Source organism: Aristolochia californica, unplaced genomic scaffold (genome assembly GCF_029961685.1).
Source record: "Aristolochia californica isolate CCGP_79_NKW_82.1479 unplaced genomic scaffold, dmAriCali1.0.hap1 SCAF_5, whole genome shotgun sequence".
NCBI lineage: Eukaryota > Viridiplantae > Streptophyta > Magnoliopsida > Piperales > Aristolochiaceae > Aristolochia > Aristolochia californica.
The window spans coordinates 44,404,606-44,422,211 of record NW_027182214.1 but is presented as its reverse complement, the minus strand read 5'-3'; the positions used below and the strand labels follow the sequence as shown (position 1 = coordinate 44,422,211).

The 17,606-nt window shown below is 38.4% G+C and overlaps 3 protein-coding genes across 3 annotated transcripts; 2 read left to right on the top strand and 1 right to left on the bottom strand.

Moving 5' to 3' along the window:
- The first annotated feature begins 2,469 nt into the window (after positions 1–2,469).
- Positions 2,470–6,849, top strand: LOC137965608 (calcium/calmodulin-regulated receptor-like kinase 1). Its single transcript, XM_068811879.1, has 8 exons — positions 2,470–2,683; positions 3,654–4,015; positions 4,712–4,865; positions 5,206–5,332; positions 5,434–5,519; positions 5,594–5,665; positions 5,802–6,005; positions 6,247–6,849. The coding sequence occupies exons 2-8, from the start codon at positions 3,705–3,707 to the stop codon at positions 6,577–6,579; spliced, it is 1,287 nt and encodes a 428-aa protein (XP_068667980.1). The 5' UTR covers positions 2,470–2,683; positions 3,654–3,704; the 3' UTR covers positions 6,580–6,849.
- A 227-nt stretch (positions 6,850–7,076) lies between these two features.
- LOC137965615 (large ribosomal subunit protein uL24c) lies at positions 7,077–10,741 on the top strand. Its single transcript, XM_068811885.1, has 4 exons — positions 7,077–7,243; positions 9,095–9,136; positions 9,773–10,003; positions 10,148–10,741. Exons 1-4 carry the CDS (start codon positions 7,151–7,153, stop codon positions 10,343–10,345), a joined length of 564 nt encoding a protein of 187 aa, XP_068667986.1. The 5' UTR covers positions 7,077–7,150; the 3' UTR covers positions 10,346–10,741.
- Positions 10,742–11,881: 1,140 nt separating this feature from the next.
- On the bottom strand, positions 11,882–14,761 carry LOC137965609 (uncharacterized). The gene is made up of 3 exons (XM_068811880.1): positions 14,629–14,761; positions 13,182–14,055; positions 11,882–12,750 (listed from the first exon to the last, which is right to left on the bottom strand). Exons 2-3 carry the CDS (start codon positions 13,822–13,824, stop codon positions 12,119–12,121), a joined length of 1,275 nt encoding a protein of 424 aa, XP_068667981.1. The 5' UTR covers positions 13,825–14,055; positions 14,629–14,761; the 3' UTR covers positions 11,882–12,118.
- Positions 14,762–17,606: the final 2,845 nt, after the last annotated feature.

Below are 17,606 nucleotides of genomic sequence, written 5' to 3'. Positions count from 1 at the left end.
TTAAAATTATTGGGCTCGAGCTTGATAACAATTTTAGGCTCGAGATTGGGCTCAGCTAGAGTTCGAGTTCGAAATATTTAAATCAAACTCGATTCGAACATAGGCAAGTTTGGGCTCGGCTTGGCTCGATGCCACCCCTACCCCTCCCCCTCTTCACTTGATAGAAAACTTAAAAATTTACAACTTTGACAAATGAAAACAGGCTGCAAGTGTACATTAAATGGCTTTAGGCTTATCTTTCCCCTTACTTTTCTAATTCCTTCATGCATGCACACAAGCAAGAACACATGCATTCACATGCCAATATGAGCCTTGCCAGGGGAATGTCCACAGACAAGGTTGCTTGGATCCCATGCAAACATAAGGGACTCCTCGTTTTCCAAGTGATATGAATTCTATTCTTTTTGTAAAGCTTTTTCTAGCCTTCCATTGTCATCACAAACTTGAAATAAAGTGCTTTCAATTAAAAGAGATGGAACCACAGAACAAAAGCTACATACTTGAAGGGGTGATTAAAATTTTAATGTGTAAAAGGATTGAAGTGAGAGGCGTAGCACTCAAGGAATTACAATTATGATCATATTTAACTTTAAACAATGTATGTTATGATTAAGGTAAGTAAGAATCAAGATAGAGAGGAATAAAGATCTAACTTTTAGGGAACAAAATTACTTGTCATGGGCGTGGCCACTGCATTCATTTACCTTAACATGAATGAGTCCCATTTGTTGGACAACTCAGTTTGTGTCATTTGAAAGACAAAACACTTTATTAATCCAACTTAGCCCCGGAAAAAACCAGGTCGGGTTGCTAAATTAGGACAGAGTAAAAAATGGACCTAATAAAAAATAGAAGAGACAAATCCAACCCCCAGATCCTACTCATAAACTCTTAAATCTAGGTCGGCTAGGCCAAGTCATAGATCAATTGAACGAGTCAAAGTGACTTACAACAACCATGGTAGATACATTCCAAAGAGATATAGATGTGTTAAGAGTCACAAACCTGTTCCAAAAAGAAGAACATGCACAACAATGCTTTTGAGGTAGCACTTAGCTGTGATGGGTCAAGGGGCATCTCCTTTTTCCTGTTGTCAAATTGTCTTGAAAAGGATTGGGTTTGAGTCTGTACATCCTTTAATTTGCTTTGCTCCAGAAGCATTGTTTTTTCCTTAAATCATCCAGTACAAAAACACAGATAAAATGATACCGCTGCTTAAACGGGTGGACCATGTCTCTTTCCCTTCCCTCTCTCCTTTAAGAGCAGAGCAGTTCTGGTCTCTCTTCAGTTCTAATGAAAACTATGACTTTATTTCTCCATTAGATCAAAATAGAGTAAAAGAGAGTTGGAATAGTCCTATATGGATTTGAAGCAGAAATATTCCCTTTTCTACTATGAACAAGTTTTCTAACTTCAGCTAGTTTATTTTGAGATGAATCTAAATTTTGTTCAGAAAAAAGGAACTGCAAAGTCTGGGTAGCCAAAGATAATCTCATTCAAGCAATTCCACAAACAGAGAGTGAGCAACCAAAAATACCAACTCAAATGAAAGAAGAGAAAGTTAAGAATCAGGTCAAATACAAAATTATAATAGAGCCATTAGTTGTAGGTGAACCACACCCAAATTGCCTGTGTATAAAAACCATAAATGAGGCTCACATATTAGGACAGCATTAAAACTATCCCTCCATGATCCATCTACGGAGACAAGGTAACAGATACAATAACAAACAACCACTCTAATGTTACAGAAACTTGGGATTTATGAGCAGAAATGAGAGTTGCAACGACTGTGCTGGTGGACCTTTTAACATACCTTTTTTATGGCTGTGCATTCTGGGTGGTAGTATTCGATGGCCGTCCGTTTCAGTCTGTCCTGCCTCGTTTTGACTACATAAAGATGGAGCTCTAACGACGGCTTTTACTGGCTTATACCAAATGAAAGTTAATGAAAGATTGTGAAAGGCTTTGCCTCTTTCTTCCATTAATTCTTCACTTTTGACAGATCCGATAACTGTTACCTCTTTCCTATCGTTTTGTGGCCGATGAGTTCTGATCTCGAAAGTTTTATACTACTTAGGGACCATTTTATCTTATGAACAAGTGGCCAATATGTGACATCACCAATTCCAATATGAGCCGAAACTTATTACCGGTAATAAATCAACTAAGTCATCCATTGACACATTAGATCGTCTGCAACCACCTAATCGTTGGACTGGTGCCCCTGTTTGGACGGTTAGGATCGTTTTCAACCGTTTAAGCGCGACTTTGGTGGTTTCAACTTTCGATTTTCACTTTCGACAACAACCCAACGAAGACGGTTAGGCAACGTAAAGCATTTTTGGTCGAATGCGAGGACGGTGGCAATGTTGTAATATTGAACGCGAGCTTGGGATTCTTCGGCGCGGTTTTTGTTAAATAAAAATGGCGAGAGAAGGAATTAAAAACGATTTGATTTCTCTTGTGTTTTCTTCGTCATTCTTTTTTTCTGCCTAAGACATTGATCGGACATGCCGTGTGCTCTTCCGTTGCTGACTCGTCGAGTCTCGTTTCGAGATCGAACTGTTCGGTCTGGCTCCGATCGGTTTATCTCGTGATCAGTTATTCCGCGTTCGTGGTTGTTGTTAAAATGGTTGTTCTCTCGTTTTTTGGCTGTAGAGTGGAGCTCCTGCTCACCAAGGTAACTGTGTTGTACTTGCAGCGTATGGAAGATCCGGTATTTGTGTTAACGATTGAAGTGGTGAAATCGTATCGCAGTTTTGTTTTTCATCTGTTCGCTTAAAGTCTTCGGGGCTTGACATTTTTTACGACTTTTTTGTTTTATTTGTTTCTTATTATTTGTCGTTGTTTTTCGAATTTTCGTTTGACTTTTGGTAATTGATCTTATGGCTTATCGTCTCTTTTCATTAAAAAAACAGCTGCGTTGGTTAGCATCGTCATTTTCTGTCTCCTGTTCTTCCTTTTAATCGAAGCAGCTTTTATCTGATTTCGTTCATCTTATTTCGAAACGAAATGGCAGTTAAAACTACTGAATGCGTTGACTCCACTAAGAAAATTTTCTTTGACACAAGTCGATGTTAAGGTGCGTTTGAAATGTGTGATTCGGCGGCTATCCTAGTTGCCGTGTTTGGTTTTATTCTTGTATCTGATTCAACGCATGCAACCTATTATCTTGAGTTACTTCGCACAAAAAAACTTTATAAATTCCTGCTGCTTTTTTTAATATTTTTTATTTTCTCTATTCATTATCGCTTTTGATTGGAACATTTTACACATATTTTTTCTTACTCTTGCTTATTTATGTGGAGTGGAAGCTCAATTTTCAACTTATAGAGAGGTATGAAGTGATATTTAGCAGAATCTCCTTAACGTTGCAATGTCTTTTTCTTTTTTCTTTTAAATTACACTCTTCCTATAAAATTGATCTTCGTTAATGTGTTCTCAGTTTATTTCAGTATATATGTCCTTAGTCTGTTTTTTTATTTACTGATAATTGTTAAACGTTATGTTCTTAGATAGTTCAGTGCCTTTGAAATTTATTTCTATGCTTTTTTTCTGTAAATTAACGATTTTCTGTTAAGACATAAAAGCGTAGCAGTGGTCATCTTTTTTATTCTTTTTCTTTTTACCTGATCTTTTGCTTTTTGCAGGTGTCTACATAGATAAATACATGAGTAGTACTAAACAAAATTCTTGTTGAGATGAAAGGTGCGTCTTGGGGTTTGATTGTTGGAATCTCCATAGGAGTTATAATTGGAGTTCTCTTGGCTATATTGGCTCTGGTTTGTATTAGACTTCGCAAGAAACGTGCACAGATAGGAAATAGCAGTTCAAGGAGGGGTGCAACCATTCCAATCCGTACCAATGGAACTGATTCTTGTACTACAATGTCAGACTCAACTATTGGTCCGGAATCACCCAAGGCATCCGATGTCAGTGGAACCTTGTGGATGGAAGGAGCTAAGAGGAAAAACATAGTCTCTGTTTCTGGAATACCCAAATACTCTTACAAGTTCGTTCATATCCTTGAACCATGAGAATGACATATTTTCCGTGATCTATCTTTTGAAATTTTATGGTTGTTTTTCTGATCATAGTAATAATATTTATGTGCTCGTAGATTCAATCTTGTCTATTGAAACAAGCAATAGTTGCTGGATTTGGAAGATGTTAAATCCTTTACCATGACTGGAAGTAGATTATCAAATAGAATAGTGAGAATTTGGAGTATAATTTCACTACAAAGAAAGAAATGGGAAACCATAGTAGGATATGTCTTCAAGAAGAAGTTCTGGTGTTTTAATTTTTTCAAACACAACTAAGGATTGTTAGTCCTCTTCAGCCTCTTCATTTTTATTGTAGATATGTGATTTGGACATGCTCAGCTGGGCTCATTTTGTTTACTCTAATATGTCCACTCTTATTTGCTTTCTCTGATATATCCACTCTTATTTGGTTTTTAAAGAATAGGTTTGTTCTTATTGGCCTATTGAGGTTCATCAGGGGTCATCATTAAATTTCCATTGTACATGTGAAAGTAAATATGGAAAAATCTGTTAACTGTTGTTTTTTAGATGACAAAACTGCTACATCATATAAAATCTCTTTTTTGGTGTATTATTACTTTATCATTGATGTATTATTTTAAATTTAGATTTTTTTTGTTTTTTAATCTGTCTAACCTTGCTCTTGGCAATTCATTTTGCAGAGATCTTCAAAAAGCAACTTCTAATTTTACCACAGTTTTAGGTCAGGGGGCATTTGGGGCAGTCTATAAAGCTCAGATGTCAACTGGTGAGACGGTAGCAGTGAAAATGCTAGCTACAAATTCCAAGCAAGGAGAGAGGGAGTTCCAAACAGAGGTAGCCTTGATCGTTATAATAAGCATATAACGTTTTTTATTTACTTAAATCCAGTTTTAGTTTTTTCTGAAAAGAGCATCTTTAATCTTTTGGGCACTAGAAATTCACTGTAAATTTGGCAAATAATTAATTCCTTTATGCCTAGACTGGAATGGTTTGTGCAGAACAAGATATTGTGCTATTTCATTTGATTATTATTCACATGATTCGTTATCATGTTATTCATTTGGTTAAGGTGTAGAAGAAGGAAAACATGAGAACCTCTTCTGCTTGCTCAAGTCTTTTCCACAGGAGAAAATGTTTCAACATTAAGCACAAGTTACTGTTTCTCTGTTTCCAGGTGCTGCTACTTGGACGATTGCACCATAGGAATCTTGTAAATTTGGTGGGATATTGTGCAGAGAAAGGCCAGCATATGCTTGTATATGTGTACATGAGTAACGGCAGTCTTGCTTCTCATCTGTTTAGTAAGTAATTATAAAGTTATGTTGAAACAGCACAAATTTTTAAACATAAAATATAGTCTAACTAAAATTATGTACTGATTCTATGATACTTGGATGTGAAGGCGAAAAACATGATCCATTGAGCTGGAACTTAAGGATATATATTGCTCTTGATGTGGCAAGGGGGTTAGAGTACCTCCATGATGGGGTTAAACTCTCACCTTATTTACTGGAACCGAATTAAAACTAACTAATACTAACTAATTATTCTATATACTGCAGGCAGTTCCACCAGTGATTCACAGGGACATCAAGTCTTCCAATATACTTTTAGACCGGTCCATGAGAGCCAGGGTAAGAACAATTCTGTCTTTTCAATTTCTAAACTTAGATCTTGAGCATTTGCTTTGTTGTGGATTTTTGGAGTTTATTTTTTAAGGCAAAAGTACTTTGCATATAACCCTTAACGTCTTTAGTTCAAATTTGGCAGGTTGCTGATTTTGGGCTTTCAAGGGAAGAAATGGTCAATCCTCATATCTCAAATATCAGGGGAACATTTGGTTATCTCGATCCTGAATATGTATCATCGAGGGCCTTCACTAAAAAGACTGATGTCTATAGCTTTGGAATTTTGCTATTTGAACTGATTGCTGGCCGGGATCCACAACAGGGCCTTCTGGAATATGTTGAGCTCGTAAGACCTTTCCTCATTTTCTCATTATTTAGTAGAACTCTGAATGGAATAGAATCTGTCCATGCTATACTGAACATTGCATTTAAAATTGTATAAATTCTTGTACTAATAATTTCAAGGGTGAAGTAACCATTCTGTATGGTAATGTGATCTTTTGTCTATTAGTGCACCAATTTTATTATTTGATGTTCTCCCTCACTGTTTCTAATTTTACATTTTTTCTGCAACATTATGTGAGTAGGGAGCACTAAATGCCGAAGGGAATACTGGGTGGGAAGAAATTGCGGATTCCCGACTGAATGGGGATTATAATGTGCAAGAGCTCAATGAGATGGCAGCCCTTGCCTACAAATGCATCAACCGATCTTCAAGAAAACGGCCCTTCATGAGGGACGTAGTTCAAGCCCTCTCAAGCATTATCAAGTTACGCCATAATAGAAAGCATCACAAACCATCCTTGTCCATCACATTAGAAATGGCGATTGACATGGAGCAAACGGAGGTTCAGACTCCTGTCTCTGAGCTTCAAAGAGAGGAATCTATGGATAGCATGATGGGTTCACAGGAAGTTTGACAAATTTCAATGGGAAGCATCTAACCATCTATACAACCGTTTCTTTTTCCAAAGTTTTCTCGTACTTTTCTTTTGGGCTGTCATTAGAATTTCGTTGAGAGGGATATATGTGGGGTTTTGAGTAGGCATTTGACTGCAGTCAGATATATTGTAAATAGTCTTTTTTTGAGTAATCATTCTTTGTATCGACGGAAAAAGAAAAAGAGAAAAAAAAGAAGACTGGCGTGGAGTTCTTCAGACTGTTTTCCCTTTGGTTTTTTAATTCAACAAATGAGGGCTTAACCGTCCATTTAAGAAATATAAAAATTTAATGCTTTCGTAAAGTAATTTCTCGTTCGTTGATATTTAATATTTCATTGGCGCTTTTAGCAAAAATAAAATGGCCACTGCAGCTCTCGAACCAGCGACCCTCGCTTTACGTGACCTGATAGGCTTTATTTATTTATCACAACAGTTTTTATTTTTTAAATTAGTTATTTTTACATTTTTCAATTCAAATTTATCTGAAACCTGATCCTATCGTCTTCGAGGCAAAGAGTGAAGCTGCGACGGAGAAACAGAACAGCGAGCAATGGCTGCCCTTCAGAGCTCGATGGCAACTCTTTCTCTCTCCTCTAGTTCTTTCTTGGGCCAGCGCCTCTCTCCCTCTGTCTATTTTGCTCCGGTAGTCTCTTTTACCTTCTTCTCTTCTCAAATCTTATTGCATCTTTTCCTTTCTTATATATAGTGTTTCAATCATCGAAATTCTATACCAATCATATTCATCGTCTTTGGCTGCGTGCTTTTGTGACTTTTGACATTGATTTTCTTAATGTTTTGGAAAATGTTTGCAGTATTTTCCATTGCTGGTTAAATGTGAAAGATGTTCATGGTGACAGTGGGAACGAATTAATGGACATCGCATCTTTCTTTGCATAAATTTCTTTCCTCATAGTTTCTATAGAATTTTAGTTAAGTGAGTGTCATTCTTGTTTTTGTGAGTTAACTCTGAGACTATTTTAACAAACGGAGACGCAAACCTGACTGCAATTCTAACACAACTTTAAGACTCTCAACTCTGTTCTAGGATGCTAGGGTTCTGGTGTCTTTAGATATTTGCACTTAAATTCACTAGAAGGATAAAGCTCATCCTTTTATAAGTAAACTACAGCTCTGCTCTGCTCTTTTACAATGTTTGCTTAAAAGCCTCCTGCCTATAAATAGTTTAATATGTTTGTTTTAGAAGCATGGAAGCACCTGATCCTTACAAAATGCTTCAATCTTTCAATAGATAAGAGGCTACAGATTTTTTTTATTTTTTTTTAAGGTTCGATTACAGACTCAAACTCTCTCACCCTGGTGAGACTTGAGCCCAAGAACTTACACAAGAAAGCGCCTCATGTGACCATTGAGCAAAAGCCTCGAGTCATAGGCTTCTCAAATGGATGTCTTGGTGGAATGCCTGGGATTAGATGTTGCTGATCACATAAGTAAAATAGTCTTATACACTGGTTGTTAAGTGGAAAGTTGTCATGAGTTGATTAAGGTCGGGGTTCCCACAAAGGCTAGTGAGCCTCTGTACATTATTGCTATATTGTGGTTAAATTTATCTAATAGGAAAAGTGTGGGAAAAGAATGATTAGCTGTTGAAAAGATTTTCATGAAAAAGTTGAGATTACTTTGAAGAACTGACTGTAATTCTCATGCTGGAAAGGTGAGATTCCTATATTTAATTTCATATAATTGTTTAATGAAGAAGTAAATCATAGATTTATGTTTGCAACACTTGTTCTTTTATGAACTTTTTCTTTATCAGTTGACAAGTTCCTTGTTTGCTATTGACAACTGATAATTCACCAAATAAAAACAGTTCTAGAGTTGGGAGGATGTGAACAAAAATATTGTTTGTTGTAGCTTTGATTATCTGATATTAAGTAGAAATAACTTGAAATTTCATCTTTTTCTTTACCCTGCTCAATTGAAGGACAAAAGATCAGAGATGAGATTAACATAAGAATGACGTACAGGAACTGCAGTTTTTTTACTGATGAACCATGGTTTGCTCTATTAGCAAGAATGGTGTATCAGTTGATATGGTCCTATGCCATGCTTTGTGCAGCTGATGCTATGGCCAGATGCCTGATATGGTATTTTAACTTGATGATTGTTATTGAGGTTTAGTATTGATGATATAGCTAAATGAGTACAGGAATTGAAGGATAGCGAACTAGCTTCAATTATCTGTGCAAAAAGCTGGCCATTTTTTGTTTTGACAACTTAGTCCTAATAAAAGAAAGGTTTTCTACACCTAAATATATGTTCCTGTAAAAACATTTATGTAAAGGACAACTCTACAAGACTAAATAATTTTGGCATGGAAATGGGTGACTCATATGGAAATGCCATGTCATACATTTCTTCAAATCTGCTACAGATGTTTGCAGTTCTTTTTTCTTGAATGATAATTTTTATGGTTCATTTGTCTTTTCCCCTTATCCAGTCAAGTGCTAATACTCCTAAAAAATATTTTATGCAGGCACTCAAATCTGAGGAGAAATCATGCTTGATTGTGGTGAAGGTTTGTATTTCAACTGACTTTTTTAAACTGATATTTTGTTGTCCTTGGAACACTGTTTCTTTTCCATTTCCTATGAAAAATTTAGAATTTTTCTGCTAATCAACTATGGTAGGTTGTCTTTTGAGCTATTAATATTGACTTAAATGTGCCGTCAACAATAAGAATATGGTTTTCCCTTTTCTTAATCATATTAATTTCCTAACTACTGGTTTGTTCTCCAATGGTAAAATTTTTTTGATATATATATATATGCAAGTAGATGCTAATGGAGCTCTTATGCTTAGGCTCCTGCAGATAACCTGCCAAATGTTATGCAACTAGACCAAATAAAAAGTCCCATCATACTGATTTATTCTCCACTGATAGAAATTCTTTGATATACATGCAAGTATATGCTAATGGAGCTCTTACGCTTAGGCTCCTTCAGATAACCTGCCAAAATTTACGCAAACTAGGCCAAATTAAAAATCCCATCATATTTGTCTAAAATCTTTTCTTTCTATTTCTTTACCTTCAAGACAAATTCGGAATTTTTATTTTGAGATCTTTTAATTGGTGGGTTTGAGTGGAAGCACTCACAATTAAATTTTGTTTTTTCACATAACCATAAGTTTTCCTTTGAACTTTTAATGGCAGCTTAAAAGATGGGAGCGCAAGGAGTGTAAACCAAATAGTCTTCCGGTGCTGCAAAAGATGCATGTTAAGGTAGGGGACACGGTACAAGTCATCTCAGGGCGAGAAAAGGGTAAAGTCGGGGAGATTACTCAAATCTTCAAGCACAATAGTACTGTGATTGTTAAAGACTTGAATTTGAAGACTAAGCATGTAAAGAGCAAAGAAGAGGGTGAACAAGGACAGATTATTAAGGTTGGTCTCTTTTTATTTGCTTTAGACCTTGCTCGTTCATGAGTTTCATTGCGGCTCTAAGAATGTTAAAAACAAGTCAACCTTTTTGATAATGATGTGGAAAATGTTTATGATCCAATGTATTGGATGTTCTCTCTGGAACAGGTGGAAGGATCAATTCACAGCTCAAATGTGATGTTGTACTCAAAAGAGAAAGACGTAGCAAGCAGAGTGGGGCATAAAATCCTCGAGGATGGAACCCGTGTTCGCTACCTTATTAAAACCGGGGAAGTGATCGATAGCAAGGAGAACTGGAAACAGAGAGTTAAAGAGAAAGAGACTGCTTTAACTGAGGCGGCTTAAAACATAAAGCTCTCTGTAGCATTAATGCAAACATCCGGTGATTGATTTTGTTGTAAGTGTCATCTCAGTTTTCTTCTCAGTGAGAATTATGCGTTTCCAGATTCATGTATTCAAATCGATGCTTTAATGAAAATCTAGTCCTCAATTAGCCTGGAAAAGACACAGGAGAAAGGAAGAGGGATCTCCCACCTCGCTCTCTTATAGGGGGCAGAGCCCTATCTATTTCACAAGCAAGGGAGAGGCTTCCTTATAAATGACAGAGGAGAGGGGTGATGGACCTGATGGTCCTGCCTCCTCTGTTTAAATTAGCATTTTTATATAAATTATGTCAATAATGTTACATAATGTTTCATTGGTTATAGTTATAGAGTTGTAATTACAGATATAATATTTAATGAGTCGATTTGAAATTATAACATCTAATCACCTGGGCTTCTTGAGTAACCAATCTCCTGGCCATTACATGCATGAAACTAGATTACTGAAGTTTTTTTCAAATTTGTGATTTATTCACACAAATTTTACAATGTTTTTTTCTTGTTTTGGAAATTCCCGCTGGCCATTGTCATGTAATGAGGAAGAGATTCCTGCTTTCTCACTCCATGGCCTCACCTTCTGCAATAGAATCTACCGCCGGATCAAACAAAGAATGATTTTCACATCTCTATGAAATGGGTGCGGCCAATAGTACAGCCATCGGAGCAGAAATTCTTGGAATTATTCAGGAGGAATAATGGGCGGAGTAGAATTAATGCAGATAGCGATGGGCACGCAAAGGCACCACTTGTTTATGCTTTCGGCTTTTTCAGGCATCTCCATCTACTTTCTGTCATCTGGTTTGATTTACTCCTTGTCTGTCTCTCTTTGCTCCAATCCATTGAAGGACCACATGCTACAGATGCCACTCAGTGTTTGCAAGGCGTATCTTCTCGATATTTTTTCCCAGAGTAAGAGTAAGACAAGTTAGAGAAGAGGAGAGAGGAGCTCATCTGTCGAATGTTTGATTGAATTCACAAGAGAAACCCATCTGTTGTTTTTTAATGGACTTTACATGGTAATGGAAGAAGATATCATGCCGACCAGCTGGTGACTGCTTAATGGTGTGCGTTAATGGCGGAGCATGATTCTGTTCTACATTAATGCCCAGAAGTCGTCGTCCATCACAGTGTGGAAAGAATCTTCTTCAGTGTGCGCTGTAAACCAGGTGTCAGTTGAAATTGTTTTTGCTCTAAAACGGATCCAGATTTCCTGAAGCTAAACGATGGGAGTCTTGTTTTTTTTTTTTTTTTTGTGTGTGTGTGTGTGTGTTTGGTCTGATTGATTTCGAAGCTTCTTTTCCATTAAAATGTTCATTAGAACAGGGATGAGAGGTGTCTCCTTTATTTTCTCTGTACTCCGAGGGAGGAATTTCTTCCAGTTGAGAATCTGAGTTATGTGATCAATCACATCCTGTTTCTTATCTGGTTAGATGCTCGTCTAGTCCTCACATGAAACAGATCATCAGACAAAACCCAAAGAGACAGAAAACGAATTAGCTTGCATCAATACACATGGCATTTATTATACGCAGGAGCAGGAGATATAACTCTCCTCCACAGAGGAACATGTTCAGATGAGGACCATAAACAAGGAAGCACAAAAAAGGATCAAAAGGTGGAAAAAGGAATTTTCTACTAACTGTGGCAATTAAACAAAATTACAAATGGATCATTCAAAAGGCAAATCATTTTGACAAGAAATGCTAAAGAAAAAATTTTCTTTGGTTTTTTCTAGCTAAGGTTTACAGATTACCACAAAGCATGGAAGCAGAGCTCTTGGATTCAGAAGGTAAAGCTCCTCAATGTTCGAGTAAAGTCCCACTTTTCCAGCCAATGAATCGAACCCAGTCTGGCCTAGAAGTTCTTGGAAGTTTTCCAGAGGCCTGTGAACCCTCCCAGCTATGACTCTACAAACCAGTAATGCCTTCCTCGCTCCTGGGTGCTCTTCATATACTTCAATGGATTCAAAGGCTCTTCCGCTTGTTGAAGTTGTGAAAACTCCAATGCCTCCCTTCAACTCCTTTTTGGTGGAGAACCCATGTCTGATAATCCGACAGATGCTACATTTTTCAGAAGTACAGAGACTAGAGGCGCCATTTACACCTAACGTACAGGCCACAGTTGTGCCATAGAACCTCAATAGCTCGTTGCCATCAGCCAGGCAACGGGGGTGTTTTTTGGGTAGTTTACTAGCTTTGATTTTAACCATTTCTCTGTACTCTTCGAATCGGGCAAGAGTTTTTTGCATGTTATGGACCTTCAGAACCCTCTCAATGCGCCCGCAGTGGTTCTCCGATTTTAACCAGCTTGTCCTGCAGATTATCTCTACAATCTTCCTGGAAGAGTCGCCCTCCACAAGTTCAGTTACTGCAACAGAGAAAAAAGTTTGAACTTGTTAGCTTCGTTGTCTGATGAAGCCTGAGATGCAAGAAGAAAGTGGAAAGATTGAGACACAGAAACTAACTGAAATCTGAAAGAACAAAATACAAGAAAAAGAGGGAAACTATTCCTTGATTTATCGAAGAGAGAAAACGAAAGAATAAGAAATCTACAAAAAAGCATCAGATGAAGAACTAACTCTGAGGTACTCTGTTAAATGGATGATTAATAAACTCTGCAATGACCAAATAGAAATCCAGGAAGAAAAAACAGAGACGAGCAGCAAAACAGGAAGAATAAAGGAAAAGAAAGCGTCAAGAAGAATAACCTAGTAAAGCTAATTCGAGGAATAAAAAGAAAAGAAACCGAATGCATTTCATCAAGTAGGGGAATTAGAAACAAAAAGCCTGCTAATTTACCTGCATGCTTCGAAAGGTGATGTGCTTCTGCAGCTTCCCACTTCCCGAATTGTTCTCCGCACTTGTGGCAATTGATAATGGAGGAGCCATTGGAATCAGTCTCAAGAAAAGACCTTGGAGTTGGTTGAACTGCACCCAAGCCCCCACCAGATACGGCACCAGAAATAACAGAGCCTCCACCAAAACCTTCTCTATCAGAAAATAAAGCAGGAGACTTCCTGGGAGGGGTGGCGGGGGTCCGGAAAGTAGGGTTGTAGTGTAGGTTATGGTTTCCTCCAGGGCCAGGAGTCCCAGGCCTCAGCGTACCCACAAATGTAGACCCACCACCACCTTCACTGTACCCTCCGAGACCGGTTATCTTGAGTTCACACCTGGAGTTGCTTAGAATGACTTCATGGGTTATTGGGTTGAGAAATTCACTGCTTCCAATGGACCTCGGACTGCAACTTGGCGGCTTGTCTAGGTGTCTTTTGCTTCCGTGAATCACATCCTTGAGGTTGGCGATGGACCGCGAGCAACCAGACCTGCCTGTTTTTCTTGTCAAAATGGTGCTCAAATGGCTTGTAGCTTTTGGGTCGTAAACATCTGATGGTTCTGATTTGCAATGGAGGGATCTCTTCAGAGCAAACCAAACTTTTGGCATTTCTTCTGCTTCTCTGTTTTTTCTTACCGGTTAACTCTTCCAATCTTCAAAGCTTTTCCAGGAGCACATCACTCTCCTTCACCATTTTGATCCACATTCATCACCTTGCCGTTGGTTTGTATTCTCCATCTGCTGAGAAATCGAAGAAAAGCCCATCTCAAATCCTCCATGGAGATTCCCGTGAGCCGAGAGCAACAAGCATCGGAAGAGGCATTGTCTCAAACGGGTGGCCTGGAGAAGGTACAGACAGATATAGAAGATTCACCAAGCTAAAACCAAGGAAGACCCACATGAGAAACGTCGCAGCATCTCTCTCGGGTTTCCTCTCCGGCTTGAGGATTGAGGAATCCAACCCCGGCAAAGAAAAACTCTGGCTAGTAGAAGCATTTATTAAATTGTACACAGAAGCGTACTCCCCACATGACACATGTCGAGGTTTTTAATGAGAACTGAGAGGCTTGCATTAGCATTGAGTATATCCTGAAAGAAATCTTGGTCACAGACTCACAGATACAGTACCAGCTCCTGCTGCCATGTTAAGACAGATTTTGGCCGGACCCTGGGGATGATCTGAAAGCAGATCTTAAATTGCCAGTTCTTTTATGATTATACTACATTTTAGTGAACACTGAATGCGTCGTTTCTTACCTTTCTGCATTATCCGAGAAAATTCAGTGAAAGGTCTCCTCTAGTGAGAAGCCGATGAGATGAGCATCCTGATTTTCAGCTTCTCAACATCTCTCTTTCCAATCCTAATTAACAAATGACAGTACTTGGGATCTGAGCGATGACAGAAGGACTTACCATGCACTGCTTTTTCAAATTTGAACCACATGGAACTCTGACATCCTCGGTTTGCCGTCTGGATAAGGGAAGACATGCATGGCTAGAGCTTCTCACAAGATGATCCATGTTAAGGCCTTGTGAAACTTCCTGGCCGGAGCAGATTTCTGAATGAAAGAAATGCATTTACGTTTTGTCATCGTCTGCATATCGCATTGAATAAGATACAGTCATTCAGAGGCTTGTTTGGTTCAATTTTCACTCTCTCACCTCTGTGAAACCTACTAATATTTAATGAATACCAGGGTCACCCCTGTCTCGGTCAAGAATATCACACCTGCCGTTATCTTTTTAATGGGACCACAGTGATAGGTGATCATTTGTCATCTCCACTACCCAGAGACAAGAACTTATCCCTGCATTTTAATGGGGAAAACCCAGGGAGTCGTCTGTGTACAGTTCATACTTCACAATCAAATTCAAGTTTTCGGGTCCAATGGAAGCATGAAATCTCAACAAAACGAACAAGCTTATACTGATAGAAATTTGATAAAAGAAAAAACCCCTCCACCAAGAATGTAAATGACCGGCAAAACAATTGCTTCCAGCATGTCTGCATCAAAGGCGACCAGAGGCCTCAGTTTGTCCCTTACCGACTTCTCGTTTTGGGGAATTCATTTCTATTTGAGTTTTGACTCAACATAATAAATTATTTCTTCCCTTTCCATCGTCATCACTAATCAGTGACAAAACAAACAGTACGAAGAAAAAAAAAATAGTAAAAGAGTGAAGACGGGAGGAGCAGAGAGACGAAGACTCTATTCCAAGTCTTCAAATCCCATCTATTACGGTGTTTCACTTTTCAGTTCCATCCGGAAAAAAAAAAGTCTTCAAACTTCGGACCATGATCAGAAATCAGAAACACTGCTGAATCTCTTCCAAGGACGAACATTTTTACTTCAATTAAATTCAGACCCGATTTCAGGTAACCGAGGGCCTGCAAACCAGTAAATTCAAAACAGGGGCCTGACCGTCAAATGGTAAAACCCAGTTCGACATCCAATATTTGGTAAAATAACGAATCTGAAGCAAGGAATGTCGATGCTAATAGTACGAATCAATACACAAAAGAAATTGCTGCAATTAATAAGATAAAATCTTACCGAACACAAGGGGATAACTGTTAGGTGAATACGGATTTTCATGTAGGAAAGCTTCTGCTCTGTATACGGATTATTAAGTTACCATGAGAGACGCCGCGTGGCCTTAAATGCAGTTGCAATTTGCAGTTTGCAATAGTGAATGTGATATGATATTCAAAGAAGACTGGGGGAATTCTTCTGTGTTACATTTCAAGAAAGTCAATATCTAATTTTTGGAGTTCGTTGGAGAAAGACTTGTTGGTTCGAAGATGATAATGGGTAAGTCAACCATGAACAACCAGTCCAGCAAACTATATCGTTTTCTGTAGTTTTTTCAAGGGCCTAATCAATTTATCCATTAATGGATAGTATCAAATCGAAGAACATGTTCTGATTACTGGAAGTCTGAAAGATTGAAACCAATCGCCAAACTCAGCTGTTTACGATATTCCACGGTAATTGCCAAAATCTTACTATCACGTATCACACAGTAATGGGATTCCCAAGAGGCAGATTTCGCAGGAAGACACGTCTTTTTCATCTGCTTTCGCCCATCTTCTCATTACAGTTTCAGTTCGAACTCCCTTTTGTGGGAATAAATGACTTGTCAAAAGCTCTGTTGTTAAGCCTTAAGATCGTGATGAGAAGCCATTAATAAATTCGATTCTTCCTTCATCGAAGAGATCGGTGCAAGTCTGCATCGCCATGGAAGAGCGAGCATTTCTTGGGAGATGTTCCCACCATTATTAGAATTTGACCGACCATCTCTGTCGAAATCGGTGTGGTTTCGAAGGTTGCATCAACTTGTGTCAAAATTCATCTCTTTCGAAACCGGTGTTTCGAAACCGGTGTGGTTTCGAAGGTTGCATCAACTGGTGTCAAAATTCAAGAGGGGAACAGCCGCATCAACCGCGTTACTCAGTTCAGGAGATGAACTCAGTTAGTAGAGTGTGAGACTCCATGTAATCTGGATACTGGAGATGAAGCAGAACATCATCTCCACGTTATAAAAAATGAATTTAGTTTCTGACCATTTTTGTCAATCATCCGGATGAAGGAAACGCCGGCGTTTGAACCATCGACCTTTTTTTCCCCCCTCTCTTGCTCTCTTCTCATTTTCATTTTTTTCTCCCTCTCTATTGCACCCCCTCTCTCGTCTCCCCGCGCCCCCGATGTCTATGCTCCCTCTCTTCTCTCGGACTCGCTCTCTAGCCTCCATCTCTCGGTCTTCTCCTCTTCATTTTGTTCGCCTTCTCTCCCGCACCCCCTCTCTCATCTCCGTGCCTCCCTCTCTTCTCTCAGACTTGCTCTCTGGTCTCCCTCTCTTCTCCCTCTCGGTCTCCCTTTTTTCTCTCTCTTCTCCCTTTTAGCCTCCCACTCCCTTTTTTCTCAACTATTATTTTTTTCCCTAAAATACCTTCCGATTTCGTTCGATTTACCCCATTTCGATTTCGATTTTCTTCGATTTTGACATTTGGGTATCGATTGCTTAATTTCTACTTCGATTAGGCACCAATTTCCCCATTTGCCTTCGATTTCACCCTTTGGCTTTGGTTTTCCCAAATTTCAGAAGGTATGACTATAAACCCTAATTGTTTCCATTAAATTAGTGTTTTATTTGATTTAATTTTAGTTTCAGTGCCTAATTTGGGGCTATTTGTGCATAACTGTGGGATTTAGGGTCTAAATTCTTGATTCGAGTTAGGGTTTATTTTTAGGGTTTGGTGCTCGGTATTTAAGGGACCTAGAATTAGGGTTTAGGGTTTATGGTTAAGGATTTATAGTATTTTTAGGGATTAAGGTTTTTAAGGTTTAGGGGTTTTTGTGTTTTTAAGGTCTAGGGTTTTTTGGGTTTAG

Coding starts and splice junctions, on each gene's coding strand:
- LOC137965609 (XM_068811880.1), bottom strand. CDS start 13,824: ATGCCAAAAGTTTGGTTTGCTCTGAAGAGATCCCTCCATTGCAAATCA. Junction 12,751..13,181: donor TCACCTTTCGAAGCATGCAG/GTAAATTAGCAG, acceptor TCTCTGTTGCAG/TAACTGAACTTGTGGAGGGC.
- LOC137965615 (XM_068811885.1), top strand. CDS start 7,151: ATGGCTGCCCTTCAGAGCTCGATGGCAACTCTTTCTCTCTCCTCTAGT. Junction 9,137..9,772: donor CATGCTTGATTGTGGTGAAG/GTTTGTATTTCA, acceptor TTTTAATGGCAG/CTTAAAAGATGGGAGCGCAA. Junction 10,004..10,147: donor AACAAGGACAGATTATTAAG/GTTGGTCTCTTT, acceptor TCTCTGGAACAG/GTGGAAGGATCAATTCACAG.
- LOC137965608 (XM_068811879.1), top strand. CDS start 3,705: ATGAAAGGTGCGTCTTGGGGTTTGATTGTTGGAATCTCCATAGGAGTT. Junction 4,016..4,711: donor ATACCCAAATACTCTTACAA/GTTCGTTCATAT, acceptor TTCATTTTGCAG/AGATCTTCAAAAAGCAACTT. Junction 6,006..6,246: donor TTCTGGAATATGTTGAGCTC/GTAAGACCTTTC, acceptor TTATGTGAGTAG/GGAGCACTAAATGCCGAAGG.